Below are 28,000 nucleotides of genomic sequence, written 5' to 3' on the forward strand. Positions count from 1 at the left end.
AATCGAGACATGCTACTGGCAGTCCGGACGGATGATATGCTGGCTGTTGCGAGACTTCGTCCCATGATGGAGGTTCGACTTGGTCCTGTGCAAAACGGGACAAGTGAGAAAGAATACATAATGAAGAAGGGTGAGACTTACACATGGGTAGACATATGCCCCAGTTCAACACGATTCGTAATGTGAGACCGGGACGTATCTTGACGTCAAGATAGAAGTAAACAAGCAAGCAGATGATCAAGCGGACAGATTCCCTTCCATCTTCCCATCTGCGAGTCGAGCGGGCAACTCTTTGCCCGGGCGGAAAGGTTATTAAAAGTGAGCATATCCAGCCTGCAGGCCAAGATATGAAATGAACCGGGTTCTCAATGTGAGACTGGATTGTATGGATGTGTGTATCTTTCGGTCGGGATGGACAGGCGTAATCGAGGATGCTGCTTCGTGTTCCTTCTTGGACTGTGTGGCGTGGACCATCTGGGATATTCTGTCAGCATTTGACTGGACACCACCCCTGAGGTCCCAAAGAGCACACTCACCTGAGCTCATGAGACTCGGCTGAGGGAAGGTCCTTCTCAGAGAACGAGATAGAACAGCCATGGAGGAGGGATTCGACCGCGACAGAAGTTGAAGGACATATAAAGTGAGAGATACATATAGATAGATCACAGTCGACCATATGGTCTTGAGATAAAGCAGACATGAGAGAAACGTAACATGACAGTGAGATAGACCATGAAAGAAAGACGACATGGCAGTGAGATATTCATAAAAAGAAAGGAATATAAGACATGAGACAGTCTCAAAACACAGAAGTATAATAGTATCCCAGCTCCTTCCAGCCCACCAACTCCCAACTCCAACTCACCAACCAGGATCTTTGAGGAGAAAGAGAAAGAAGAAGAGAGAGGAAGCAGGGGGATTTATACCCCCTGCCCCAGCAAGAAAGAAAACATCCGACGCTTTCACTCGCCTTCACTCGCCGCAGTGACGCCGTTGCGCTGCTGGGACGGCACCGCGCAACGTGAATCCGGCGCGGTAACCGTGATGGGTAGCCGTGAAGAGATAAATAAAATTACCATGCCAGTCTGCAGGACAGGAAAGACTATTTCAATTCCCAGTACTTCTATTTTTCAGCTATTCATCACCGCACAGCACCAGGTGGAGCAAAACTAACAGTGTACAGGCCTGTTGACTCGCAACCCTCGCCGAGCGCTGGGTGGGGTGGTGGGGTGAGGTGGGATGGGATAGCCGGGCTAGGGCTAAGTACTTACTATATTCACGATTCTACAGTGACGGGGCTCAGTGACGGAAGACAGGCAACTAATTTACCACTTCACGCGCCTACTTCACGAGCTGACAGTTCGGACCAGTTTCTGTTGATTGGATTGTCCAGGCGACAGAATATATGTTTTTGCTCTTTGTTGGCGTTGCTGCTGTTGGGCAGGCGCTGTGCTCCGGTATCGGACTTGTGCACCAGTGGAAGTGGAACATATTTTCACTCTGTTCAAAATAGCTGCTTACATCGGTGGAGTCAAGAACACAGAGCCGACAATGTCGACCTTGTCGGGTATTTGGAGGGCGGGCTGCCGACCATATATGGCAGCAAGTGCAAAGATAGGATTCCCAGGTGCTCGACAAAGACGTCGCCATAGCGCCCCGATCACGGCTCGACCATATGGTCTCTACTGCCTCTCTTGTCTGGGGAACAATAACGAGCCCTTCGTGCAGCCGGCAAAAGGTACGGTCGCTGCTTCGCTCGGACGTGCTGGTTCCGCCTACTGCCGCATTGTCCGTGAAGATAGTGGCCAGTGAACAGCTGAAGGATAGACCTCCTAGACCTTCGAGACCATGTCCTGGGCGACGATCATAAGATCCAAAACAGTCAAGAACGCGCTCTCTCAACGCCAAAGCAGTAGTTTACCCGCTCCTTGAATCAAGTTGTTTATTGAAATCATCCGTCATATCCAGTATCTTGTATTCAACCACCACATAATCATGATCGTCACTGCGTCCAGATCACCTCTCCCCGGCTCCTTTCTCGTCCACTAGGGTAGATTCCGAGCGGATAGGCTCTTGTTGCACAAGATTGTGTCCATCCCTGATCCGTCAGTAATAGCAACGGCTGAACGACAAGAAACGTACCCAAGTTTCTTGTTTGGCAAGAGCAGCGCGAAGACGACGATGGGGGCCGAGAAGGCCAGCGCGGCGATGGTGATGGTCCTAGACAGTCAGTTTGGGTCTACGACAAGCGGGAAGCAAACGCACCCCATCACATCGGAATACTAATCGGTCAGCAGGCATACCAGATAAACAAAAGGAAAAGTGACTTACAGCTCGGTCTATCGCGGTTCGTTCTGCAGACCCCCACGCGGGCAGCGTTCCAGTAATCGAGTCATACAGCCGATCCACGGTGTCTTTACTCACTCCGGCCCCCAGATGCGACCGGAGCTGTTGGCGCAGCTGTCCCGAGTAGATCCCGCCTGCGATCGCAGACCCGATCCCGTTGCCCAGGTACGCGGCCAGCATGACCAACGAGGTGACCTGGGCCATTTCGGCATGCGACACTGAGATCTGGGCGGCAACCACGCCGATCGTCTCGATAATGCCGCTCCCCACGCCTTGGACGAGTTGCACGATGAACAGCTCTGCCACGGAGCTTTTATTCGTGCGAAGGCGGACCATCACGCCATACCCGACCATCCGCACGACCGCCCCCGCGACCCCAATCCACTTGTAGGACCGCATTCGGTACATCAGCAGGCCGGTGGCCATGCCGACCAGAGCCTGCATGACCCCGTTGGTATAGTAGAGGAACTGCGCATTGCGCGCCGAGAAGTTGTGTGACACCTCGGACCAGACGTACAAGTAGGTATGCGTGGCGCCGAAGCTGATGTTGTCGATGCAAACCAAAATCACGGGGATCACCACGGAAAGGTTGCGGAAATAGCGCACCGGGACCACGGGATGTCGGGCAATGTATTTCTCGTACGGATACAGACAAGCGAGGATCACCACCCCCACAGCGATCAGAGCGTCGACCCAGGCCGTCTTCCACCGGCTAGCGGCAGTAGCGGCCAGTGTGATGGGGAGTAACACCAAGGCGAACCCGCCGCTGAGAAGGAGGAGGCCCCCCAGATCAATGCGCGAGCAAAATTCATACGCATTCAGCTGCTCTTTCAGGACGAGACCCGAGCGTTTGGCCCGCTGCTGAAAGACGAGAAGAGTGGTGATGATGAAGATGGCCCCGAATGGCATCAGGATGGCGAACATGCCGATGCCCCAACGCCAGCCAATGCCGTTCACCACGCTTTCTACAATGAACGCGGACACCCACGGCATGACGAGGAATGGGAGGTAGAGAATATTGTAGGCGAACCCTCTCCATCGCATCGAGGACAGGTCCGAGACTATCGTGGCATTGAGAAAGGACGTGCCAGCCTGCCCGATAGAGTAAAGAACGTAGCCCCCTGCATAGGTGTTGAAGGTCTTCGAGGAGGCGCAGAGGATGTAGGAAACCACATAGCAGGTGACGGTGAATACATACGCCTCGCCTCGCCCGAGGACATCGGAGACCTTGGCAATCGGGGGCTTGGTGACGGCGGAGATGATGCTTGCCGCGGTATTCAGCGTTGCCAGCTCGGCCAGGGCATCGAAGTCCGACGTGGCGAAGTTGCGATACGTTCCCACGGTCGAGTTGTCCAGTTCACTTCGAGCATTAGAAACCGAGACGACCCACAGGCAGCAGACTTACTATATGACCATCATCATCGCAAGCCTGAGAAGTTAGCACCAGACAGCATTCAGAGGCGATATACACACCCCGCAAAGAGCAAATATCTGCCTTTCCGCCCACTCACGGCCTCAGCGGCCTGGATCTTTGCCGCGCCGGTCCCATCCGGGGCCACGGAGATGGATTCCTGGACAGTGACGTCGATGTTGCCGTGCTTCTCATCGACAGCCCCAAACGAAGGACGGGGCACCTCCTCTCCTCTCGAGGGCCGGAAGAACCTACTCCAGCCAGCCATTGTGGGTGGGTGTTATAAATGCAAGAAGCTTTTCGGCGGGCAGCATCAGGTATGTATGTGACGGAGCGCAAGATAGCAAACGACGCGACAGCCGAAGTAAAACCGAGGGTCGAATGACCAAGCTAGTAGTGCGAAGCAGTTGACTCACTTATCTCCATCCCTGCTCGACGCGGGACGTTAGCAGACAGTCGCAGTCGCCACTGGACCCGTGGATGGCACGAGGGGGGTGTTATCGGCCACACACGATTAATACGCACGTCGACGGGGGAGGGGAGGGGGGAGAAATGGAGGAAGCAGAGCTGGGGGGCGGCGGAGGGATCGATATGACGAAGACATCAGCTAACGTGACGGAGCAGCGGCGGTGGGGGAAGAGTCCGCAACTCCGATTGCGGTTCGATTCGCCATCGCCAGCAAGGCACTGAGCCACCGACAGTGGCGATCGGCGCGGGATCGACAGCCATAGGGCACATTCGGGTTGGCAGCGACGGATCGAGCAGCGAGGAATGTGACCATTCCGTGTGAGCCTGCGTTGATAAGAGGTGCATTAGCGATCCTGCGGGGAGGGGGAAGGCTACTCCCAGACTGGATCGCGAGACCGACTCTGGTCGGGGAATCGGGCGAAGGAGAGCTGGGACGGAGAACAGGGGGTGGTCAATGGTCACCGCGATCGAGGGATTAACATTGAGTCTGCAGAGCGACAAGCTTTCTGCTTCAGAAGTTGGACCCTATCTCCTCGGGGCGACTTTCCATGACTGTGGAGTCCGGATGGGTCAGGATGGGTCAGGATGGAGTCCGAGTGCCCGTCTGGCCGCATTCGTCGCTCTGGTGGGGATCCCCGGCGCTTTGCCCATTTGGGCCGCCCGCACGGGTTGTCACGTGAGAGCAACGCGTCGCGTGTTTCCCTTTGGCTGCCACTTTCGCTTCCCTGCGATTCATTGCGCAGGGCTGGGCCAATTGTGAAACAGCTGCAGGTCTGCATCGCAGCACCGTCATTGCCCCCCACAGATACCCCCCGTACAGTCCATTCCATTACCTACCCCATACCCTTTCCCCCCTGACATCAACATCATGGACCCATCACAAGTTCCCATCCCCGACACAGACGAGGGGTTGAACTCCGAATTCGACCAGCTTCGGGATGAGCTGAAGATGGTCCGAAGACAGCGGGCGCTGCTACGGCTGCGCAGCCGACTCGCACGGGAGGAGTACCTGCTGGCACAGGAGCGACAACAACACCGGGCGCTGCGTCCTCGATCCCCGAACGAAGTCGCCCGCAGCCCCAACCCACCACTCGAAACGCTCATCACGCGGCCATCATCGGGGGGGCTGGGCTTCGACCCCTTCGAGGTCCCCGCGCAGGGCATCAAACGCTCCTACTCCGAAGAACCCCTCGTCACCCCGCTCGAACGGCCGCCCTACCTGTCCTCCACCGTCATGCTCTTCGACGGCACCCGCCCCGAGTTCCGAGACATGTTAATGGAACTGCAAGCCCACTTCGACCGCTACACAACCTACTTCTACTCCCGCGACGCCCCCCACCGAAAGATGGAAGAGACCCGAAGGCACATGTCCGGCCGACTGGCACGGAAGTGGGAGGAATATGTGCTGGGACACCCGGAGCGGGATCGGTGGCGCAACTTCTGCTCGTTCGTGGCGGACTTTCGCGCCGAAGGGCCCGTGGATGTGGCCGTGAACCCAGCGGCACATCGATATAATCTTGCGATGCAAAAACCGACGCAGACGGTGCTGGATTACGCCAGCCACCTGACGCAGATGGAGCATGACATGGGGGTGGTGTACGACGACGAGGCGCGCATTTTCAAGCTCTGGGATAGTCTGCTTCCGGAGGTGCGCGCCGCAGCGCCGACTCCCGAGTCGTTTCCGGGCGATTTTAGACAGTGGATCAAGAAGTTGACGGGGATCGAGCTCCGCATTCCCGGTCGGTATGCGGTGATCGGGCCGAAGGTGGAGAAGCTGTCGAAGAGGCAGCGGAGGCTGTGAGGGCCCGAGGGGAAGTGGAGTGCAAAAGGGACTGTATGCTATGATGCTACGGAGTATTGTTGTAACGATATCAAGAACAGCCAGCTGCCGCAGTGCGAGCAGCCCGCCAATACATTCTTACTACCATTTGTTTGGCAGTCTGACTCTGAAGGGCCGTGATAAGGACGAAGCAGCCAATGAGCCGCCCCCACTAGGAGGGTACTAGACCCCGAAGCAGAGTAGTGCATCGCCCGAGTGGCTGCTAGCCTGCTAGTACTAGTCTATGAATAATTATTCTGATTTTTTATAACAAACAGACTTAAGAGTCTATAATTAAAAAAAAAAAAGACTTGATTAAAGATATTAAGATAAAAGAGATTATATACTAAGAATATCTATTATATAATCTTTAGAGATATTGTAGTTAACTATCTATTATTTATTCCCTACAACTAGGAATCCCCACTTCAAGTAGCGATGGCTTTATGCACAGCCCTGCACTACACTGCAAGGCGGCATGAGTCCACCGCCATTCAGTGTTTTCCTGCTTATCCTCACGGATCCCAGCCTATCCTACTGCTCAGCTGGCAGCTGCACTGGCCACTGATACTGCACACACCACCACAGCCCACAATCTACACCCTGTCCCCACTTCGTCACGATTAGAAACCTCCCTCGTTCTATTCGCCCGCGCTTAATACAGTGCTGGACCCTCAACACAACCTCGATCATCCGGCGGGGTACATGTCAGCCGGCCCAATGTCTCGGGCACGCGAGAGATGGAATAGATAGATAGATAGACAGACAGATAATCCAGCCTCCACTTACGCCGGATATCTCCCTATCTGCTACTACCACTACCCTGTGCGTCTCGTCTCGAGCCTCGGGGCGAGTACGGTCCGGTCCGGTAACCAGAACGAACAGCCAGACGGAGATGGAGATGTCGGCCCCAAAGTCCTTCGCCTTCCCGGACCACTACGTACAGTTATCGAAACCCCGCCCGCGATGGGATGTGGTCCATAGCATTGGGGTCGCGGTGGTAGCGCTGGCGGGACTGGCTTGGTGGGCGTCGCCTTTTGGCGGGGAGACATCGAGGCATCAGTTGCCGATAGCGGCGTTTAGTTGGGATCGGGTTCGTGGTACTTCTCGCTTTACGCGATAGACAAGATAGCTAACGAGCGCAGATCACCCCCTCGCCGTCGCTCGAGTATCATGATTGCTTCGATGGTTTGCAATGCGCCCGTCTGCAGGTCCCAATGGACTATCACCGCTCTGACGGCCAGGGGCGACACGTTGCGATCGCCATCGCCCGTCGTCCGGCTAAAGTACCGGTGACCGATATGCGATACGGGGGTGCGATCCTCGTCAACCCAGGTATCAACCCTGACTTGCCCTCTATGTTGTTCTGGATGTAAGCTGATTGACTTCCAGGGGGTCCTGGTGGCTCGGGCGTAGCCATGGTTCTCCTCGGGGGGGACGCGCTACAGACGACCGTGGACGCGGAGAACGACCCCAACATGCTCTCCACCAAACTAAGCGACAAATACTTCGACATCATCGGGTTCGATCCGCGGGGAGTCAACAACACAACCCCAGGATTCAGCTGCTTCCCGAACCTCTTTTCGCAGCGCAACTGGGAGCTGCAGGCCGCGGCGGAGGGCATCCTGGGGAGCTCGGAGGACGCGTTTCGACGCAACTGGGATCGCGCGATCGCTCTGAACACGGGATGCTCAACCAACCTGAGTACGCCGGTCCGGGAGGGGCAGGAAGCGTTGGGAGAGCATATCAACACGGTTCCCGTGGCGCGGGACATGCTGGAGATCGCGGAGCGACACGGGGAGTGGCGCGAGAAGCAGGGATTGGCGGAACAGCGGCGTCGCGATCGTGTGCAGGGCTACGACCCGCGACAGCGTCTGGTTGCACGGACACGATGGAACCGAGGACAGGAGAAGATCCAGTATTGGGGACGGTCGTACGGGACGATCCTGGGGGCGACCTTTGCGACCCTGTTCCCGGACCGCGTGCATCGGGCTGTCCTGGATGCGGTCGTGGATGCCGACAAATATTATCTGGGCGATGGACACAGCGCGATCGAGGATGCGGATGCGATTTTCGATCGGTTCACGCAGTATTGCGATGCGGTCGGGGCGGACGGCTGCCCATTTTATAGAGAGGGAGGCCCCGCGGCCATCAAAGCATCGTACCTGGCCTTGGACCGCGCGCTCTACAACCGATCGGTGCCGGTGCCGTCGTCAACCATGCGGGGTCCGGAGGTGGTGACCTGGAGTGATCTGAAACACATCATCCGGATCGCCATGTATCAACCTCTCAGCGGGTTCCCTCTGCTGGCGGAGTACGCAAGCGAGCTGGTCAACGGCAATGGAGCGCCGCTGGCGGACTTCAAGGTAGGGGGACGCTCTCCGTCGTGCCCGTCGAGCCAGTGCCTCCAGCGCGGGCCATGGTCCGCGGCGTGTCAGGTCCCGGGCCATAACGAGCTGTACTCCAGCGCGGCGATCCTCTGCGCGGACGCCGAGTATCTCCAGTCCGCTGACGAGGACGACTTCGGGCGGTACTGGCAGTCCCTGCGGGAGGACAGCTATGTGCTTGGAGACTACTGGGCTGGTCTCGGGCTGAGCTGTGTGGGATGGAAAGTGAAGCCGAGGTGGACGCTCCCAGGTAACGCTCAACCCTAACTTACCCCCCTTGCAGTCCGGACAGACGGATCCTCGCTCACCCTGCAGGACCCGTGGCGGCCAACACCTCCCACCCCCTGCTGTTCGTCAGCAACATCCTCGATCCCGTGACCCCCTTGCGCAGGTTTGTTCCTGTAAACCCGGCCGAGCAACCAACAACTAACCTGTCCAGCGCGCGCAAAATGACCCGGCGATTCCCAGGCTCAGTCCTGCTGCAGCAAGACTCGGAGGGGGTAAGTCTGCAACCCGGGCACGTCAGAGAGATCCACCTTCACAACTAACGCACCGCAGCATTCCACTCTCGCGGCTCCGTCGGTATGCGTGCACAAAGCCATCCGCACATACTTCCAGACCGGCGAATTGCCGCCGCCGGACACGGTGTGCGAGGGGGATATCAAGCCATTGTTGGGGGTGCAGGCACGGACCGGGACAGTAAGAAGTGCGGGCGATCAGAGGCTGTATGAAGTGCTGGCGGGGGAGGCGCGGCGAATGGCGGCTGTGCGATTACCGCTGTAGCGGCAGGTGGGTGGTAGTACTGGTAGTACTGGTAGTACTTCGTACTAGTCTTGACACCTGACGGTGCCTGGGGTAAGGGAAGGTTTCGGTACTTGATAAACCCGGTATTGTGTTCACATCCAGGTACAACACTATAGGAGGTATACTCCTATTCACAAAATGTATGCATGCCATCACAGTTTCTTCAAGGTTGATTATGAAATAGGGCTCCTATGCTTGAAAGCTACTGGAAGGTAATACTGAGAAGCAACACCACCACCTCCACAACCCTATCTGTATCGTCATTCGTCTGAGAATGCACGGTACTTACTATAGTAGTTATACAGTAGATAACTAGTCGGTGGTAATCAACCTCGGTCCCCCGTCGGCCGTCCGACCCCGCGCTGATCAGATAAGGGGTGCTGTGCTGGCCATCCCTCCACCACCTCCATTTCCATTTTCTTTCCATTGCCAGCCATCTGACAATCTCACCACCTCACCACCTCACCCTACAACCATGTCCCCTCCCACTTCCACCGAAACCTCCACGGTAACCCTCCAACCCCGCGCCTCCACGCAAGAAAGCGGCGCCTCCGCCGCCAAAGTGAAGCAAAACGCCGACCGGTTCCCCCGCCCGCTGGTCTTCGAAGACAAGCTCCAGGAGCGCGAATACCTCAAGGGCCGACTGGCGGCGGCATTCCGCATCTTCGGGAAATACGGCTACGATGAGGGTGTGCATCCTGCCCCATGACCCCCGCACTCTAGTGTATACTAACTTCCCCAGGCATCGCAGGCCACATCACCCTCCGCGACCCCGTCGAGCCAACGACCTTCTGGGTGAACCCGTTCGGGGTGGCCTTCTCGCAGATCAAAGCCTCGGACCTGATCCAGGTCGACCACAACGGGGACGTCATTGCCGGAGGACCGGTGCGGCTGCTCAACGCCGCGGCCTTCATGATCCACCACGCCATCCACACGGCCCGGCCGGATGTCCTCTGCGCCGCCCACAGCCATAGCATGTACGGGAGGGCGTTCTGTACCCTGGGGCGACCGCTAGATATTATCACACAGGATGCGTGTGCGTTTTATAATGTATGTCTTTCTTCCTCCTTCTTTTCTACTCGTCCATCCCCCCTCCCTCCCTTCTAACCAATCCATATCTGTATAGGACCACGTCGTATACACACAATTCAACGGCGTCGTCCTGGCCGAAGACGAAGGGAAGAGAATCGCCGCAGCCCTGGGCAGCAAGAAGGCGGCATTACTCCAAAACCACGGCCTGCTGACGGTGGGCCAATCGATCGAGGAGGCGGTGTTCTGGTTCGTGTGTCTGGAGAAGTGCTGCCAGGCGCAGCTGCTGGCGGATGCGGCGGCGGCGGGGCGCGGCGGGCAGACGATCAAGATCGACGATGCCGATGCGGAGTTCACCTACAACACGACGGGGACGCCGCTGGCCGGGTATTTTAGTGCGAAGCCGATGTTCGATGTCATCCATGAGGAGACGGGGGGGAAGTATTTAGGTTAGATCATTCGATTTACTGTTTACACGAGACTATTCTATTGTTTTTGTGGTGTGGCCCGACGTTGGTCATTTGGTGAACGGTGTGTATAACTACACTGTAGAATAAACCCGCAACTCGATGCATGCGAGAGAGATGTTGTCTTTATATTCTAAACCCAGATCGGTGATCCTCCTGCTACTCTGGATATTGGCCCTGGTGCCACCCCTAATACTCTATCATCTGCACCACCAGCACCATCAGCCATTTACACTCAAAACAAATCCAGACAGACAGATAGACAAAAAAAAAAACAGCATATCCTCCCTCCCACCCAAGCAAGACAAAAAAAGAAAGCAAAAAAGAAATGACCTACGCAGGATTCGAACCTGCAATCTCTTGATCCGTAGTCAAGCGCCTTACCATTGGGCCAGCAGGCCAGGTTGTTGAAGAATGCGGCAAGCTTTGGCTACATGAGCCTAAAGTTTTATCTTCACGATGATGAATTTATTTCTGGTCGACCCGTCCGTCACTATCCCCGCCGCCCGTCAGTGTTTGAAAAACCACACCCACACCCACGGCACCCAGTAGTGATCTTCCGCCCAAAATGCCATCAAAATCATGAGCTATAAATCAAGTTCGATCATGAAAGTATTCTGCCTCCTAATCGAATATTACTACCATCTCTAGTAGTATCTAATTTCTAACTAAACAAGACACCATGTCATGCTAACAACAAGTATATACCCGCTGATCTCCTACACACTATATACATATCCCTGTCTGTCTGTCTGTCAACCAGCCCGGCACTGGCACCAAGTCCAAACTCATCAACCAACCGCTAATGAATAAAATCTACTAGCCACTCGATAAACATGATTACTAGGCACCAGCCTTCGCCCCAATCTCAACACCATCGCTCATCCAAATAAAGCTAAGTCCCGCTTAAGTACCGCCGCCACCCTCAGATCCACATCCACACCCACATCCACATCCACATCCAGCATATCCATTGCGGGGAACCCGGGGTCTTACATACTTTGTACTCTTATGCGCCCGCGCCCGCGCCCGAGCTCGCGGGTCTGTGACTGGCCAGTAGGAAAGCGGGGTAGACGAGACGAACAGAACCGAACAAAACAGAACAACAAGCTTCCTACAACTGCGACTCCGACTGCGGCCTGGCCAGTGAATCACGAAATCCAATGAGACGGGGGGAGGGGGGAGTCTGGTCCCAAAGAACCGAGGAGGAGGGTTTGCGAGCTACTTACTGACTGGTACTAGTGCCAGTAGTTGTAGTTTCCTATCTGGAGTGGAGGGGCAGGAGTGTGTCACGGACTCGCGGATGTTCACCCGTTGGATCCGATCCGGATGGGTCGGAGTGGCAGTGGGGAAGTTGAAGAGTGCACTACTACTACTACTACTACTACTACTACTACTACTACTACTACTACTACTACTACTACTACTACTTCTACTACTTCTACTACTGGGCTGAGCGATTAAGGAATCTGGGGTATGGCCGGCCCACTTGCTAGTGTATAGTTTATCGGGGTTGGGCGATTTGTTGTCGGGAATTACTGGTTTTTGCTAGTACTGTAGTTTGTGTGGATGTTGGGGATGGGGATGTGGCTGGATTCTGGATGGATATGGATATATGGCTGGGTGGTTTGGATATGGGGGTATATAACTAGGTAAGGTAGGTGTGGGTAGTAAGTTGGATGGATGTTGAGCGGGTGCTATAGTCTGGGCAGACTGAGCTAGTGAGTGAGTGAGTGAGTGAGTGAGTGAGTGAGTGAGTGAGTGAGTGAGTGAGTGAGTGAGTGAGTGAGTGAGTGAGTGAGTGAGTGAGTGAGTGAGTGAGTGAGTGAGTGAGTGAGGGAGTGAGTATAGTGATCAGCCCACGCTGCGTGATACATACCAAATATGCCGAGTAGATCAATTAGCCAATTACTCCTCGATGGCCTGACGTTTGAGATTCGAGGTAAATTGACTACAATCCCTGTCTCGTATCGCTGCATTACCTGTCTGGATCATTACTATGTAGTAATCCGTACTACCGTCTGGACGGGCAGGCAGAAAGAGAAAGGGAGAGAGAAAGACAAAGAAGCGGAGGCGAGCAAGTCAATACCCCTCTCTGTGCAGATATACAATGCATCCAGTCCACAATCCACAGTGAAATATGAATGATCATCTCCATTGTGATAGATGCTACAGATGATGACCGATGATGATAGCAGTAATATAATATGGCTCACCAGTAGTTAAACGCCGTATGTCATCCCGCCAACCCTGCCCACCCGGCCAACCCGGCCAACCCGTCCATCCACCATCCAAAGTACCAGACCCTAGAGGACATCAAAAGAAAGAAAAAATAATAAACTAGGCAAAAAGAAAAAAAAGAAAAAAAAAAAAGAGAATGAAGGGTCGAATGAAACTCGCTGCCTCAGACAGTGCAGTCCCCCTCTATTCCGTGACCGTGGCCTCAAACAGCAGTATAGACGCGTTCGCTCATTTAAGTCGCCGCATATAGTGAAGGGTCAGATACACCGCGCTGGCAGTGGTATAGGCTGCACCTCCCGCGGCGATCCAGACGGGTCTGTGGACGGTAAACGAGGTTCCGATGACCTGGGCCCTGCGCCTGCGTTTTTCTGAGGGGCATTAGATGGATGCTCACTCTTGCCGATGGAAGAAGGGAGGAAGCTAGCTTACCGGTGGTCAGGAAGCGGTTTCGCAGGGTCGCCGCCTGCTGTCGGGAGAAGGCCCCGACGGACGAGCCCAGGGATGAGAGGCCCTGCACCACGGGGGCGGACATTTTGGATACTGATAGTAGTAGTTTGCGAGGAGAGGATGAGTTTGATGAGATTGTGAGCTGTAGTGGTGTGTTCAAGAGCAGTAGATGGTTGACAGACAGAAAGAGAGTCAGAGACAGAGACAGAGACAGACTGGGTCAGCGATGGCTTTTATACGGGTGACACAAGGTTTATATGACCTCTCGTAACCAGGATGCGGGGTAGTCGTCACAGGATAACACACACAGCACACACACAGCAGTACACACCAGAGTAGGTAGTAAAGGAAAGCACAGCTGGCTCGACCTCGTCTCGTCTCGTCTTGATCCCTGTCTTGGGAGGTTGGGGTCTGGAGGGGGCGATTGGGGAGCGTCGCTGGGCCGGATGGAGGATGGCGCAGACTCGCCCCTGGAACGGGCATGAGAGATTCTATCATCGCGAAGCCGGACCAAGCAACCAGCTATACATCCAAGCTACATCCCCCAGACTCATCCTTCTCATAGGATACCCCCGGGATGGATGGGCTGGGGGTGGCGTGGTCGATGACCAGGACACCCGGCCGGCCCAAACAAGAGGGACTGTTCGTGACGCTGGGATGCAATACGGTTTGCTTTGGTCTGGTCTCCCTCCGCGATGAGGAAACCTTGGGGGAGATTGGGTTTGGGGGTTACTCCATTGAGACAGGATGCTCGGTTAGGGTTCAATTGCGGGTTGGAGGTGCTGGGAGAGGATGGCGGCTACGGGGAATACAAGCCGGTCTTGACTTTGCCCATGCCATGGCAGCAGGGCGTGAATGTCTGATGTCTGTCATTGGTGTCACCCTTGGGGGAGAGTGACAAGACCGGACCAGTCCTGTATGATACAGCCAGTATCACGCACAAAGAAGTGATGAGGGTTCGCTCTCCCCAGCACTCCCCAGCGATCAACCTGGAGGTGTCATTCGATGAATCAAATGGAGAATCGGATAGATTACCAGTGCAGGGGAGAGAATATTAAACCAATCTACTGGCCAAACTCCTAGCAGAAAGAAAGACAATTTGAGGGAAGAAACAACAGCCTCATCCTGCCCTGCTCGCCTCGCTCGCCGCCAAAGCCATCCTGCGCTCCAGATACGACCAGATCAACGACCTCCTGCGTCTGTTCAATATGCTTATCCGCTCTCGTTCCATCCAACGGCCATGATACTTCACCGCAAAACCCATTATGCTGTCGGCATCCATCTCCAGGCCCTCCGTTTCGAAAATGAGATGAAACGGAACATACTTCTCCCAGTACGTGACCGGGAGCCGTTCCTCAAAAGCGAGAAGCAGGTGGTGTATATCAGCTAACTCGAGGAAGTCGCAGATCTCGTATATAATCTCGATCGGAACGCCGAACCGCTCCCTGAAGATGTGCCGCAGCGGGAAACGTCTTCTGCAAACAGTAGAGAACCGGATACTGGCCAGGAGCGCACAACGCACGTTGTCGTTGTATACGGGGTCTGCTTCGAGAATACCGCGGAGGTTGCCTTTCTCATCAGGGCGGTGGTCCGGGAACATCTTCGGGTCTGCTGGCTTTGGCTTTGCCGAAGAATTCCACTGTGGCCGCAGGACCATGAGGCCCTTGACGAGAAGCTCCAGATCCAGTCCCCCGGCGGGGCCCGTCTGACGCTGCACGAAGTCCCAACATCGCGAATGGACCAGAACGCACTGCAACCTGCAGGACTCCGACGCTCCGAACTCGGTGATCGGATCGGGCGTCATGGCGGCGACGGTGGCTTTATCGTGCCACAACGCGCCCAGCAACGTTGCCTCTGGATCTCTCGGGACGTACATCATGCGGTCGTTCACAGCGCCGGGGTAATATCCCACGCCCGAGAGATGGTAGCCGCGCTTGTACAGCTGGTTGTCGTCTCGGCTGTATATAACTGGGGAAATTCATGTCAACCGAATGCTGATCGTCGGATCACCACCAAATGCGACAGACATACTTGCCCGAAACAAATGCAACCATGTGAGGGGGTATCGGTGCGTCGACGGCCGCGTACCAGCAACGAATGCTCTCGCATGCGATGTCCACTGTTCATGGAACGAACGGAAGAACATCTTTCTCGTCCTGAAGGGGTTCCAGCTCCATCCTCTTGACTTTCCCTTCTCCAGGGCTTCCGGAAACGCGGATCCGTCCAGGTACCAGCCGCAGATCCAACAGATGTGATGCATCGTGTGTGCTGATGGATTGTCTTGCGCGATGCCGGCGTGTGGGAGTGAAATGAGGGGGTATCCGTGGCTGACATCACAGTTACAACAGACTCTGGAATCTGGCAGAAGTGCCGGTGAGGTCGGAATTATACTCCTGGCAGTTCCATCATGTCGTCCGGATGACGAGGGGAGATATCATCGAAGTTAGGGCAGACGGTGTCTATTGTGGGTCCTATACTATGGCCCGTCGAATCAGAAGAACGGCCCGTGTGCCGATAGCGATGACACTGTGTCGACTGTCGAGAATAATGGAAGTTGAAGATCGCGATGCTCTTCAAAGCGACCGAGAGATGATCTAAAAACAATATCTGTATACCGTAGTTATATACCATAGGTCATCCTCCTCAGAACTAGTGGTGATCCAGAGACGCTTGTTTCTTCAACACTCGTCACACCCACCATGTCAATACGGTCGGCATCAGCAATCCCCTCCCCCTCGTCAACCTATGCACACCACAAATAATGCCACACAGTAACTATGCTGCGCATGACCCAGTCGTGGCAGTGGCACCGAGAGAGCGTGATGCCATACCGGCAGCACGACCCAACCACGTGACCTCCCTCTCTCCGTCCCGACCGCCGATCGATGATCGATCGCGAATCTTTCTTCTCCCCAAACCATGGCCGCCCCGCCAACGAGGAGAACCCACACCAGAATCGCCGGCACGCCTGACTATGACGATCCCAGCTTCTGGGATACGAAGTTTGCCACCGGTCGGGACGTCGGCGAATGGCTGAATTCCGGCGAGACGCTGCTCGACGCGGTGCTGTCGTACCTGGAGAGAAGTCGCCCCGCGGCCCCGCGCGTGCTGCACTTGGGGCCTGGCATCTCGAAGCTGGGGACGAAACTCTGCGATGAATTTCTCAAGCGCGATTGGGCCGGTGATGGGATTGTGGTATGTCTGTCTGCGACTGCGTCTGCGTCTACATCTAAGGTGGAGACTGGGGCATCCTACTAACCACCTATTCTCCAGAACGTCGACTTCTCCGCCGAAGCCGTGCGCATCGGGCGCGAAACCGAGAGCAACAAAGCACCCTCCCACGCCATGCACTGGCTACAGACCGACCTGCGATCCTGGACCGACGTCTCTAGACTCGACACCTTCGCGCCCTTTGACGTGATCCTGGACAAGAGCACGAGCGACGCGATCGCGACCTCCACGCCGCTGGCATTCCATCCCTCCTCCTCCGACGCATCATCACCCGTATGCCCGACGGTGCAGGACATCGCAGACAAAAGCGGGGAGATCACACTATCGCCGGTGGAGTTACTGGCGTTGCACCTGGCTCCTTTGACACGAGAAGGAGCTCTCTGGGCGACGCTTTCGTACTCGACTATGCGGTTTGATAATTTGGCCTATCTGGCGCAATACTGGACCGTGGTTTCGCGTACGCCGCTGAAGGCGCCGCAGGGGGAGACCTCGTCGTTTGCGTACGCGCCGGAGGTCTTCCATTGGATTTATATACTGCGGCGGAAGTGATCCTGGATGGGAGATCGACTCCGACGCAAGTGACGTCAATACCTACGATTAGGATAGTTCGAATGATAGACGCGACTGCAGCTTTACAATATTCCGCGGGCGGGAAAGTGTCCGTGATGCGACGGCTGAGATGTCACCACCCTATCTGTGACACGGTTTGGTTGGTTTGATTGATTGGTTTTCTCACGCGATGCCAGGTGTGGGTCGAGTGGAGGGTAATCAGTTCGACTGTCGTACCTGGCTGAGGGAATTCGATGGTGAGAGAGCCTTGAGTTTCTAAAGACAGAACTCCTACAGACACATGTCCTGTCCTGGCCCAACTGTCGTCACTGGCCATACAGCTGGCACCGCGTGAGGAAACCAATCAAGCAATCGAACCAGTCGATGATTGTCAGTGTGGTGTGGTGGCATACTTGGTAAGTCAGCATTCTCAACATCTCATGTCTAATAGTAGGAGATGACAGCCCCTTGCGTTTCCGTGCTGGCCTTCGGGATCCTTTTCCGAAACACCGCCTCTTTTTTTTTTTTTTTTTTTGCAAATCTCCAGCGATAGGACGATCCCGATAGAACCAGCCCGGGGGCAAACATCCCCCCTTACACGCACCAGGTACCACACACAGCCCGAAAAATTCCGACATAAACATCATATCATATCTACCCCTCGCCTGCGCACTGATCCTCGACAGAAGCCTAGTTCTTCGCATGCACTTCCGCCAGCTCCTCCTTCTCCGCAGCATACAACAAGCCCAATGATTTCCTCTTTGTCGGGACAGCAGCATCAAAGAACGGCTTCTCGGCCAGCGAAGTAACCCTCGTGCCATGCTGAGCTCACTCCCCTCATAATTCCAACTGACATTATGGATTGTAATCCTGCCTAAATGCACTAATTTTGATGATGTATTTATAGTAGGTAGTTGGTTAGTTAGATAGTTGGTTAGTTAGGGTTTGAGGGCTTAAGGGTGGTGGGATGTGATGGTGGTGGTGGTGGTGGTGGGCTGAGTGGATTTGTAGGGTTGAGGGTTTGAGGTGGTGGGTTTATGGATTTGGGGGGGTAATGTAATTGTAGTTTGGATCGGGGACTGGGGAGGGGGCAGGTGATGTTGATGTTATTGTTAAAGGGAATGTCAATGTCAATGTCAATGTCAATGCCAACAGACTTGATGTTTCTAGATAGACATGTACGCCATGGTGGATCACCTCTTCTATAGATATGAGTTCATGTACTGCCGAGTCATGTACTTACTGGGTTATATACTGGAGCTGACATACTCAATGCTGAATGCAGGATTCAGATGAAATGAGCCGACAATGCTCTACTCGCTATACTATAGGTATCCGAAGTTGTCAATGATGTTGCCAAGTTGCAACGGAGCGACCACGATCACATCATCACCAGCCCTCATGGCGCCTTCTTCGCCCACCCACCCACTCACCCAGGCCCAAAGTTCAACGGATGTCGCGGCACTCTCGAGTCGACCCCTCACTAGAGACTAACTAGTATTCTAGTATTCCCCTCTTTTCAGCCCTTCTTATCTGCATCGACATGATCCTACCGATCGGATACCTCCTCCACTGACGCTCCAGGGTGAGGACATCATCCCGGGATGCGATGGCCTCATCGCATCACTCTACACCCGACACCCGCGGGCGATTTCTAACACACCAACCAACCAGCATACCATTATTAACCTCTCCGACCTAGGACGGTCTTATCTGGATTTGGAGTGCTCGTCGCGGCAGATACGGAGGAGACAGTAGCAGGTCGATGGAGCATCCGTCAAGATGACAGGCTGGGAGACGTCCCTCGCTAGATAGCGGCTATTACACCACCTTGCTCGAACATAACGTTACTCCGTGGACCCATATCTGGCTCCATTCTCAGGTGCATATCAGACGACCGGTCCGGCCTCACTCATTCACTCACTCACTCATAATGCCTTGTCTCACTTGATGTCGTTTTATCTGGTACTGACGACGTGAGAAGTATCATTATCATCGCCATCACCATCACCATTACTATCACCATACCATGACTGGTCAGATCCATCGCGTGGCCGTGATCGGGGCCGGAGTGAGCGGTGTCGTGTCCGCAGCACATCTTCTCGCGCACGGCATTGACGTGACGGTCTTCGAGCGGAATCATGCCGCGGGCGGTGTTTGGTACTTTGTCCCCCGACTGCTGTTGCAGGGTGAGCTGGATGCTAACGATGACGTAGGCTGCATGATGCCCGACGGCCCCTGGAACCACACTATCCCTCTATGAAGCCTTCGATATCGGAGAGGCATCGAGATGAGGTTGATGGGAAGGAAGGGCTGGAGCTTGAGCATGCTCCGCCGGGGTGTGTTTCATCCTTTCCATTCAATTGAGCACTGAAAGCTGACAATGGTAGTCCGTGCTACGACGGACTGCGGAACAACGTCCCCACGTCGTTGATGCGCGTCAAGCTCAATGCCTGGCCCGAGGGAACCCCGGAGTTTGTCAGCCATCGTGTGATGAAGGAGTACATCCAGGACACGTCCGCGAAGGCAGGCTCGGACGCGGTCACGATATACGGGGCTCGAGTCACGAAACTGCACAAGGACGAGGGGAATTGGCGGTTGACGTGGTCGACGCTCGAGAAGAGTGAAGAGTCAGGGGCTCTTGAGGAACAGGAGCAGACTGCCGTAAGATGATGCTCCACGGGGCCAACAACTTACTAACTCGCGACTCAGAGCTTCGATGCGGTAGTGGTTGCTTCCGGGCACTATCATGCGCCTCGCGTGCCGAATATCGCTGGATTGACGGAGGCGAAAGCGCAGTGGCCGTCGCGGGTGACCCACTCGAAGGGATACAGGAAGCCAGATGGCTTTAAAGACAAGGTAAGCAAAGCATATTTTAAGCACCGGTCGGAAACCCGCTCACACTCCCAGACCGTCCTGCTCATCGGGGGCGGCGTCTCATCAACAGACATCGCGCGCGAGATCGGTCCCCTAGCCAAGACAGTGTACCAAAGCACACGGAACGGCGAGTTTGATATCTCCGCCGACGTGCTTCCAGAAAACGGGGTCAGAGTCGGCGAAATAGAACGCTTCGAGATCAAAGGGCAAGCTACCCCAGATGAGGCTTTACCTATCACCGCGCATCTGAAATCGGGGCAGAAGCTGTGCGAAATCGACGCGATCATCATCTGCACCGGATATCACATCTCCCTACCCTTCCTACCAGAATACCACGACGACGCGACACCAGCGGACAAAGCGAGCGAAACGATCCTAGTAACAGACGGGACGCAGGTGCACAATCTTCACAAAGACATCTTCTACATCCCCGACCCAACCCTCGCATTCGTAGGGGTGCCCTACTACACAGCCACCTTCACGCTGTTCGAATTTCAAGCCATTGCTGTCGCGAACGCTTTCGCCGGGATCGCGGCGCTCCCTCCCACGTCCGAAATGAAGAGCGAATACGCCCGCCGAATCGCGGAAAAGGGCAGCGGGAAACGATTCCACTCGCTGAAGGACATCGAGGAATTCTATGTCATTGATCTGCTCGCCTGGGTCAATGCGTTCCGGGTCCAGCACGGACTCCCACCGATCGAGGGCCACTCTGACAGCTGGCACCAGGGTAAGGCGGCGCACCGGGAGCGGATCAAGACGGTTCTCACTGGGGCGGCAGAGGCGAGCTCGCGACGAGATAGTGGCGTCGGAGGACTTCCGGTGCTGGCTGTTTGCAGCTAGCTGGATAGTTGGAGCGATATAGATCTGTCTGGATTTTAGTGTGGATGGCACAATCGAAGACCATAGACGTTGCATGCATATGCCTTTTGGCCGGCCCCAAGGACCCAATAATAGGAATAATGGCCCGGGGGTACTGCGCAAGCAGGGTCCGGGAACTCAAATCCGCAGGGCGTAGGGCACATCATCCGCGATGGGGATGACGAGCTTCGGGAGGAATGAGCAACACCTAAGCACCCACCCACTCTCCATCCTGACCGTCGAGTGTCTCACCCCGGCCTCCGCACCCCGAGAAGAAAAATCCTTTTCTCTCATCATGCAACCCGATAGGACTCTGCCTGCAGCGTGCAGATGTCGCAAATGCGGCTGCCGATGATGCGTGCGGTGCATCTGCCACCTCACCCGTAGCCAACTAATACACCCTGATCTTCATTCAGCGTTCCAGTCGATAAGAATTAATCATGTGGGCATCACAGTGGACCGTGAAGCGTAAAGTAAAGTACCCCTGCCATCCGCACACTGTACCACCTCTTTCCCCTCTATCGGGGACTTCACGATCTCCGTCTAACAGATGCCATGGCCCCCTCACCAGCTGTAACCGATGAACGAGATGGGATTATCCAGAAAGCTCCTAAACAGAGATGGGTCAGCTATCTCTGGGATACATTTGATAAGCCGCCCGAGGAGCGCAGGTTGTTGTTCAAGTTGGATTCGGCAATTTTGACATTTGCGTCTTTGGGTGTGTATCACTGTCCTATCGCTGCCCACTGCCCATTGTCCTGTTCCAAATTTATCATGTGCGTGTGAAATGCAAAGACGGTGCTGATGCCGGTGTGTATGAAGGGTATTTTATCAAATACCTAGACCAGATTAACGTCAACAATGCGTTTGTTTCGGGGATGTGCGTATCCTACGTTTTCTACCACAATAATCAACATCAAACCGCGTTAACAGAATGTAACAGGAAAGAAGACCTCGGCCTATACGGCAACCAGCTGAACTACATGCAAGCATGCTGGACAGTCGGGTACGTGATCGGGGAGATACCCAGTAACATTCTCTTGACGCGAGTGAGACCGAGGTATTGGATTCCGGCGATGGAGGTATGCCCCATTCCCCTTCTTTCCCCCCTTCGTCTTTTTGAAATGTGCTGTTAATGTAGAATGGCGGGATCAGTTACTCTGGACAGTCCTCACATTTATCCTCTCACAAGCGACCAGCGCGAAACACTTTTATGTGTTGCGGTTTTTTATCGGTACCCTTCCCTCCCCCTAGTTATCCCTTCGATAGTCCAAGGTTGTATGGATATGAAATTTCATCGAAGCTGGGGCTGAAGCTGATATTGATATTGTTCACAGGCCTAGCCGAAAGCACCTTCTACCCGGGAATGCAATATATCATCGGATCATGGTACCGACGCGACGAGCTCGCCAAACGGTCCTGTCTCTTCCACACAAGCAGCGGGGTGGCGAGTATGTTCTCGGGGTATCTGATGGCGGGGGTTTTCACGCTGGGCGGAGTGGGGGGGTTGAAGGGGTGGCAGTGGTATGTTTTACCCCGGGCAGTGTCCAGTGTCTCTATCTCTGCAGAATCTGACAGTAGGATCAGGCTCTTCCTCATCGACGGCATCATTTCCGTCCCGGTCGCAATAGCAGGATTCTTCGTTCTGCCGGACGTGCCTGAGATTTCCGATCCGTGGTATTTGAGTAAGGAGGTAGGTGAACGAAGGGTGTGAGAGGGATGTTTTTTTTTTTTTTTTTTTTTTTCTGGCTGGTTCTGATCAGCACAGGAAATCAAACTCGCGCAGAAGCGGATGGAGCTCGAAGGCCGCAAGAATAGAGAGCCGTATACGAAGGCGAAGCTGAAGAAGATCTTCTCGTCGTGGCGGATTTATCTGTTGACGATTGTGTATATGTATGTGAGTTCAATTGTGGGGAAGTTGTCGGAAGGAGAGAGGAAGGAAGGAAACTGACGGGAGATGGGACTGGCAGAGCGTTCAACAACGGCGCGGCGGGGAGTCAGCCGGTTTTTCAGCAGTATGTTCCACACCTGACCCCTTTCTACTAAGTATGGATGAAGTTAACAAAGACCAGGTATCTGAAAGACTCCACACACCCGACATACACCATCGACCAGATCAACGCGTATCCCACCACCACGAATGCGGTTCAGGTTGTTACGACGCTGATATACGCTTGTATGTATATATATACCCCCTCTTCCCACATGTTCCACTCCCAACCCAGCCCGGCAAATCACTCACAAAGTGAAATAAACAGGGACATCCGATACCATCCTCGGCGGAAGACGCTGGCCATGCATCATCTTCGGCGCTGTGAGAGCCCCCCCCCCCCCCCCCCCCCCTTCTTCTTGCCCAAAAAACCACACAACACAAGCCACTAACAGTCTGCTCTACCAAGTGCATAAACATCATCTGCTACGTCTCCCTCGCGATCTGGAACATCCCCGTAGGATGGAAATGGACCTGCTATATCCTCAGCGGGGCAGGATATGGTCTTAGTGGGTTGTGTATGGCGTATGTCCCTCCCCACCCCTTCCCACGGCACAAACTGCCAAAAATGCAAACAATAATATGAGCAATACTAATAATGATGACAGATGGGCCCACGAAATCTGCGCCTCCGACAACGAAGAACGCGCGCTAGTGATCGGCAGCATGAACGAAATGGCGTACGTCTTCCAGGCGTGGTTGCCGCTGATCGTGTGGCAGCAGGTCGACGGGCCGCAGTACCGGAAGGGGTTCATTACGGTGACGATTATGTCGGTGATACTGATTGTATCGACGGAGGTGACGAGGCGGTTTCAGGCGTGGGAGGAGGGGAGGTTTGTCTCTCTTTATTTCTTTTTGGTCGTTTTGGGGGGGGGGGAGGGGGTGGATTATGGGTGTTGAGCGGTTGGCTAACTGGGCTTTTGGTATAGGACGAACCTAATTCATGGGCAGAGAAATGGGCAGAGGAGAAGTGTGCACGGGAGTGAAACTGGGAGTCAGAGTGATTTGGTACCTGAGAGGGATGAAATCTTTGATGGGGAGGGGAGGGATGAGGTGCATGTTCAGGTGCAGGTGCAGGGGGCGAAGGTTTAAGGTGTCGATACTGGAGGGGGGTTAAGGATGGGGTAGATTGACTGGTATGTTTATGGCTAAGGTTATGAAGGAATGAGTGATGAATAGATGAGACATACGGATGATGGATTATTCTATGATAGCTATAAAAATGTGGAGGGCTTTCAAACCTAGTGATACCTACCTATGTCCATGGCAATGGAAGAAGTCTAAAGCTGTACGGAGGAGAACTGCATCTGGGAGCATAATTACGAACTGGACACTCTATCTTGAACCGATCCCTGTATCCTCTTAGGCATCCCAATAAAAAGGGTCATCTTCCGAGTTGCCCTCAAAGCCATATTTTGGCTTCTTGCTCAGTCGCCTTAGCTTTCTCTTTCTCTTCTTCTGGGCCGGTAGGGATGGGAATTCGAGGGAATGTTCATGGCCCTGAGCGGTAGACTCGGATTTGTCAGAATGGCAGTCAGAATGACTTGACGTCTCGGATCGACCGTGAATGGGCAATTTGTTTCCCATACGCTGTATGTCTAGGCGGAAGGAGGGCTAGAAGCTTTTAAAATGACCGTTCGGTCTGAGTGTGAGTGCGTGGGTGAGTTGGGCTTGACGGTAGCTGAATGGCCATCAGAAAGACCCATCGTTCTCGATTCGTTGGAGAGTGGGCGAGTTGCTAACTCGACCTCGACGTCGCTGGGGTCCTCGGGGGCTAAGGTCGGTGATTGTGATTCGCTCGTTCCATGAAGGTTTTGGGCGACTGGCTCAGCTAGAGCGTTGATGGACTCGGCAATCTCCAGCTTTGCAATTGTCTGGTCAATCTCCTTCAAGGCCACCTGTGCCTTTTGGATCCGAGCAGGGAACTCTGAAAACGAAGAAGCCATTTAGGGAATGAAGTCAATAAGTGGCTAGGCTCATCCAGGATTGTGAATGAGGTGAGCAAATGATGTTGCAGTCGAGTACACGAGCTCCTCTTCCCTGCTTAAGGATGCTGGTAATGAACAGGAAGACATGCCAAGTTTCCAAACAACTGATTCTAGGAAACGTTAGCTCAGAGATTTATTGGACGAGGGAGTTGAGGGAAGTGGGAATCAGAAATCAGGTACGTGTAGGTGTAGCAGAGAAAAGAGGTGGAGAGCGCGGGATTTTTTTAAAAAGAGAACACGCACGGCTGAGTTATCAGGCCATGCACTACAAAGGAAGCGCAGTAACCTGAAACCTACATCACCGCATAACACAAGCTTGATGGGTGTATATGACCATGACAAGACTTGAAATTTGTCTACCGTCGATACAAGTTGTGGGATAAATCGGCGCCCCTCTAACCTGGGCGGGTTGGGGCCTGAGGCAACAAGTAGTAACTAGTAGTAGTAGTAGTAGTACTAGTAGTCTTGCGCCTCAGGCAGCCTTGATATCTATAATTTGCCTCAGGCCTTATATGCAAAAGCATTGCTTCAGGCAGCGTTGATACATCACCCCGCCTAAAGGCCTGAGGTTACACAAGCAGTCTCTCTCCTCTTCACTTCTACAAACAAACCAGTTCAGCTCTCGACAGACCACATCCTTCATCCTTCCCACCCTCAGATCCTAAGATTACCCAAGACTGAGTGTGCCATGTTCCTCCAATCGATCCCTCTCAATAACCGGAATCCTTCTCCAGGTCATCGACATCGCAAGTGAAGTCAACCAATAAGATCAGGATGTGAAAGATACCCACAGCAAAATCGAAAACCTTTCAGAGAGGCGATCCCTCCGAGAAACTTATCCAGCAAGTTGTGAAATAACAGGAAGAGTGGGAAGAATGAAAAGAAGCGTCAGTCTGGAACGCAGTCGCTTCAAAGTCCTTCGAAAATGGCCTGAGCGAGGCAGGCCACTATCATTCTCAAAGACACTCTTCACGGTAAGGAGGATAGATGCGCTCGGTCCATTGGTATGACGACAACTCTGGTGGCATGCGAGGGAGGTGAAGCTGAAAGATATATATCCCGGTTGGAAGAGCGAAGATATGATTTTTTCTGGTCATGACGAGTGATGGATCGTGACTGGTTGGTGAGAAGAGGCGCACTTTGGAGCTCCATGATGACGGACGATGAGAGATAGCAGAGAGCCAAAGGCTAGAGTCCATTGGGGCTCAGGGTAATATGAGTTAGGAGACAATACTAAACAGTCGAAGCATCTGAGGTCTCTATGGCATAGACTTTGGCCTCTCATCCACACATGAAGGATGCAGAGAATGGCTTTGCCGCGTTGATGTAGAGTCGGCCCACTATAGAGGATTTCGAAGGGCAATTATACCCACACAGTATAAGCTACACCCAAATCTACAGAAAGTTTGTTCATACAACCAACTCTATTGTCTACAGTTCAAGATTGACGAGATGATATAATGAAATTATGGTATACATAGTGTGATCCGAGCAGGACATCAATCCCCAACACAGCCGCACCGGAACCCAACAGCATCTGCACAACCGGATTCAACGCCATCGTATCATATTAAGGGTCGAATTGGCGAATATCCGTTCGGAGCTCGAGTTGGGAGGAGCTTAGAAAGAGGCGCCCGAGGGAGCGGCACCAGCGGGAGCACCCGAGGCACCAGCGGGGGCGCCACCAGAGGGAGTACCGGAAGGAGCAGCACCGCCAGCACCGCCAGCAACGCCGGAGGGAGAAGCACCCTCAGCGCCGGCAGCGCCGGAAGGAGAGGGACCGTTGCCAGAGCTGGAAGAGCCACCCTGGCTACCACCGAAGCCGGAAGAGCCACCCTGCTGTCCGGAAAAGCCAGAGGGGGACGCACCCTCAGCGCCGGCAGCACCAGAAGGAGAAGGGCCGTTGCCAGAGCTAGAAGAACCACCCTGACTACCACCGAAGCCGGAAGAGCCACCCTCCTGTCCAGCAAAGCCGGAGGGAGAAGCACCCTCAGCACCGGCAGCACCGGAAGGAGAGGGGCCGTTGCCAGAACTGGGAGAGCCACCCTGCTGTCCAGCAAAGCCGGAGGGAGAAGCACCCTCAGCACCGGCAGCACCGGAAGGAGAGGGGCCGTTGCCAGAGCTGGGAGAGCCACCCTGGCTACCACCGAAGCCGGAAGAGCCACCCTGCTGTCCAGCAAAGCCGGAGGGAGAAGCACCCTCAGTACCGGCAGCACCGGAAGGAGAGGGACCGTTGCCAGAGCTGGGAGAGCCACCCTGGCTACCACCGAAGCCGGAAGAGCCGCTCTGGCTGCCACCCTGGCTGCCACCGAAGCCGGAAGAGCCACCCTGCTGTCCAGCAAAGCCGGAGGGGGAGGCACCAGCAGCACCGGAGGGAGAAGGTCCGTTGCCGAAGCTGGAGGAACCACCCTGGCTGCCACCGAAGCCGGAAGAGCCGCCCTGCTGTCCGGAAAGGCCGGAAGGAGAGGGGCCGTTGCCAGAGGCAGCACCAGAGGGAGCAGCACCGGAGCCCTGGGAGTGGCGGTGGCCCTGGCGGGAAGACTGGTGGCTGGGGGAGCCCTTGCCCTTGGGGGAGCCGGACTGGGCAGGGGCAGCGCCAGAGGGAGCGCCTCCGAAGAAACCGGTGGGAGTAGGGCCCGAGGGAGCGCCACCGGAGGGGGTAGGGGCGGCGCCCCAAGCGGCGGAGGCCGGGATTTCGAACTGGCGCTTCTGCTGCTGCTGCTGCTGCTGCTCAAAGCCACCGGAAGGAGCGGGGGAACCGCCGAAGGTCACACTCTGGCCGGAGCTTCCGCCGACGCCCTGTCCGCCCTGTTCACCCTGTCCCTGTCCGCCAAAGCCCTGGGCACCGCCGGAAGGAGCGGGGAGGGGAGAGCCAGAAGGAGGAGGGCCCTGGAAGGAAATGCCGCTGGGACGAGGAGCAGAGTTCTGCTGGCCAGAGAAGCCGCCCATGGCCGGCAGGGCGGCGGAGTAACCGATGAGACCGGCGAAAACGATAGAGAATCTCATTTTGAATAGATAGGGAGTGTTGGTACTTTAAAAGTCGAGTAGTAAGAGAAGGTCTGAAGCACAGCTTCGTAAGGAATGGTAT

The 28,000-nt window shown here is 54.7% G+C and overlaps 10 protein-coding genes and 1 non-coding gene across 11 annotated transcripts; 5 read left to right on the forward strand and 6 right to left on the reverse strand.

Moving 5' to 3' along the window:
- Window positions 1-1,834: 1,834 nt before the first annotated feature.
- BO70DRAFT_422217 (putative siderochrome-iron transporter) lies at window positions 1,835-4,025 on the reverse strand (the record flags this gene model as incomplete). Its single annotated transcript, XM_025547550.1, has 6 exons — window positions 1,835-2,098; window positions 2,143-2,220; window positions 2,266-2,282; window positions 2,332-3,706; window positions 3,752-3,775; window positions 3,820-4,025. 6 exons carry the CDS (start codon window positions 4,023-4,025, stop codon window positions 2,017-2,019), a joined length of 1,782 nt encoding a protein of 593 aa, XP_025400892.1. The 3' UTR covers window positions 1,835-2,016.
- Window positions 4,026-4,622: 597 nt separating this feature from the next.
- Window positions 4,623-6,142, forward strand: BO70DRAFT_360439 (uncharacterized protein). The gene has a single exon (XM_025542778.1). It carries the CDS (start codon window positions 5,094-5,096, stop codon window positions 6,024-6,026), a length of 933 nt encoding a protein of 310 aa, XP_025400893.1. The 5' UTR covers window positions 4,623-5,093; the 3' UTR covers window positions 6,027-6,142.
- Window positions 6,143-6,608: 466 nt separating this feature from the next.
- BO70DRAFT_333054 (putative proteinase) lies at window positions 6,609-9,444 on the forward strand. The gene is made up of 6 exons (XM_025540949.1): window positions 6,609-7,137; window positions 7,190-7,379; window positions 7,437-8,681; window positions 8,747-8,822; window positions 8,871-8,931; window positions 8,990-9,444. The coding sequence occupies exons 1-6, from the start codon at window positions 6,940-6,942 to the stop codon at window positions 9,212-9,214; spliced, it is 1,995 nt and encodes a 664-aa protein (XP_025400894.1). The 5' UTR covers window positions 6,609-6,939; the 3' UTR covers window positions 9,215-9,444.
- A 218-nt stretch (window positions 9,445-9,662) lies between these two features.
- BO70DRAFT_360442 (class II aldolase/adducin family protein) lies at window positions 9,663-10,791 on the forward strand. The gene is made up of 3 exons (XM_025542779.1): window positions 9,663-9,924; window positions 9,978-10,285; window positions 10,362-10,791. The coding sequence occupies exons 1-3, from the start codon at window positions 9,711-9,713 to the stop codon at window positions 10,716-10,718; spliced, it is 879 nt and encodes a 292-aa protein (XP_025400895.1). The 5' UTR covers window positions 9,663-9,710; the 3' UTR covers window positions 10,719-10,791.
- A 269-nt stretch (window positions 10,792-11,060) lies between these two features.
- On the reverse strand, window positions 11,061-11,132 carry BO70DRAFT_t115. Its single transcript has one exon. It is a non-coding gene; the product is annotated as a tRNA-Arg (tRNA).
- Window positions 11,133-13,040: 1,908 nt separating this feature from the next.
- Window positions 13,041-13,710, reverse strand: BO70DRAFT_427702 (uncharacterized protein). The gene is made up of 2 exons (XM_025547904.1): window positions 13,402-13,710; window positions 13,041-13,340 (listed from the first exon to the last, which is right to left on the reverse strand). The coding sequence occupies exons 1-2, from the start codon at window positions 13,502-13,504 to the stop codon at window positions 13,201-13,203; spliced, it is 243 nt and encodes an 80-aa protein (XP_025400896.1). The 5' UTR covers window positions 13,505-13,710; the 3' UTR covers window positions 13,041-13,200.
- A 780-nt stretch (window positions 13,711-14,490) lies between these two features.
- On the reverse strand, window positions 14,491-15,679 carry BO70DRAFT_427703 (uncharacterized protein; the record flags this gene model as incomplete). The annotated part of the gene is made up of 2 exons (XM_025547905.1): window positions 14,491-15,387; window positions 15,451-15,679. 2 exons carry the CDS (start codon window positions 15,677-15,679, stop codon window positions 14,540-14,542), a joined length of 1,077 nt encoding a protein of 358 aa, XP_025400897.1. The 3' UTR covers window positions 14,491-14,539.
- Window positions 15,680-16,338: 659 nt separating this feature from the next.
- BO70DRAFT_422221 (uncharacterized protein) lies at window positions 16,339-17,414 on the forward strand (the record flags this gene model as incomplete). Its single annotated transcript, XM_025547551.1, has 2 exons — window positions 16,339-16,614; window positions 16,693-17,414. The coding sequence occupies 2 exons, from the start codon at window positions 16,339-16,341 to the stop codon at window positions 17,197-17,199; spliced, it is 783 nt and encodes a 260-aa protein (XP_025400898.1). The 3' UTR covers window positions 17,200-17,414.
- Window positions 17,363-18,139, reverse strand: BO70DRAFT_209413 (uncharacterized protein). The gene has a single exon (XM_025538648.1). The coding sequence runs from the start codon at window positions 18,018-18,020 to the stop codon at window positions 17,526-17,528; it is 495 nt and encodes a 164-aa protein (XP_025400899.1). The 5' UTR covers window positions 18,021-18,139; the 3' UTR covers window positions 17,363-17,525.
- Window positions 18,140-19,228: 1,089 nt separating this feature from the next.
- Window positions 19,229-23,749, forward strand: BO70DRAFT_311364 (putative FAD dependent oxidoreductase; the record flags this gene model as incomplete). The annotated part of the gene is made up of 18 exons (XM_025540177.1): window positions 19,229-19,359; window positions 19,416-19,538; window positions 19,590-19,863; window positions 19,912-20,058; window positions 20,110-20,904; window positions 20,939-20,954; window positions 21,485-21,652; window positions 21,757-21,814; window positions 21,878-22,016; window positions 22,090-22,168; window positions 22,272-22,458; window positions 22,522-22,627; window positions 22,703-22,827; window positions 22,905-22,949; window positions 23,007-23,110; window positions 23,193-23,248; window positions 23,334-23,449; window positions 23,533-23,749. Coding segments are annotated over 18 exons (2,886 nt in total), but the record flags the coding sequence as incomplete, so codon positions are not given.
- Window positions 23,750-26,532: 2,783 nt separating this feature from the next.
- BO70DRAFT_351269 (uncharacterized protein) lies at window positions 26,533-27,918 on the reverse strand (the record flags this gene model as incomplete). Its single annotated transcript, XM_025541734.1, has 1 exon — window positions 26,533-27,918. The coding sequence occupies one exon, from the start codon at window positions 27,916-27,918 to the stop codon at window positions 26,533-26,535; it is 1,386 nt and encodes a 461-aa protein (XP_025400901.1).
- Window positions 27,919-28,000: the final 82 nt, after the last annotated feature.

This window comes from Aspergillus heteromorphus, assembly GCF_003184545.1.
Source record: "Aspergillus heteromorphus CBS 117.55 chromosome Unknown BO70scaffold_7, whole genome shotgun sequence".
Lineage (NCBI taxonomy): Eukaryota > Fungi > Ascomycota > Eurotiomycetes > Eurotiales > Aspergillaceae > Aspergillus > Aspergillus heteromorphus.

Bases quoted from the DNA above. Each gene is read 5' to 3' on its own strand.
- BO70DRAFT_360439 (XM_025542778.1), top strand. From the start codon at position 5,094: ATGGACCCATCACAAGTTCCCATCCCCGACACAGACGAGGGGTTGAAC.
- BO70DRAFT_333054 (XM_025540949.1), top strand. From the start codon at position 6,940: ATGGAGATGTCGGCCCCAAAGTCCTTCGCCTTCCCGGACCACTACGTA. The intron at 7,138-7,189 runs GTTCGTGGTACT...TAACGAGCGCAG, and splicing joins CGGCGTTTAGTTGGGATCGG to ATCACCCCCTCGCCGTCGCT. The intron at 8,823-8,870 runs GTTTGTTCCTGT...TAACCTGTCCAG, and splicing joins CCCGTGACCCCCTTGCGCAG to CGCGCGCAAAATGACCCGGC.
- BO70DRAFT_360442 (XM_025542779.1), top strand. From the start codon at position 9,711: ATGTCCCCTCCCACTTCCACCGAAACCTCCACGGTAACCCTCCAACCC. The intron at 9,925-9,977 runs GTGTGCATCCTG...TAACTTCCCCAG, and splicing joins GAAATACGGCTACGATGAGG to GCATCGCAGGCCACATCACC. The intron at 10,286-10,361 runs GTATGTCTTTCT...ATATCTGTATAG, and splicing joins ATGCGTGTGCGTTTTATAAT to GACCACGTCGTATACACACA.
- BO70DRAFT_427702 (XM_025547904.1), bottom strand. From the start codon at position 13,504: ATGTCCGCCCCCGTGGTGCAGGGCCTCTCATCCCTGGGCTCGTCCGTC. The intron at 13,341-13,401 runs GTAAGCTAGCTT...AATGCCCCTCAG, and splicing joins AAACCGCTTCCTGACCACCG to AAAAACGCAGGCGCAGGGCC.
- BO70DRAFT_209413 (XM_025538648.1), bottom strand. From the start codon at position 18,020: ATGGCACGAGGGTTACTTCGCTGGCCGAGAAGCCGTTCTTTGATGCTG.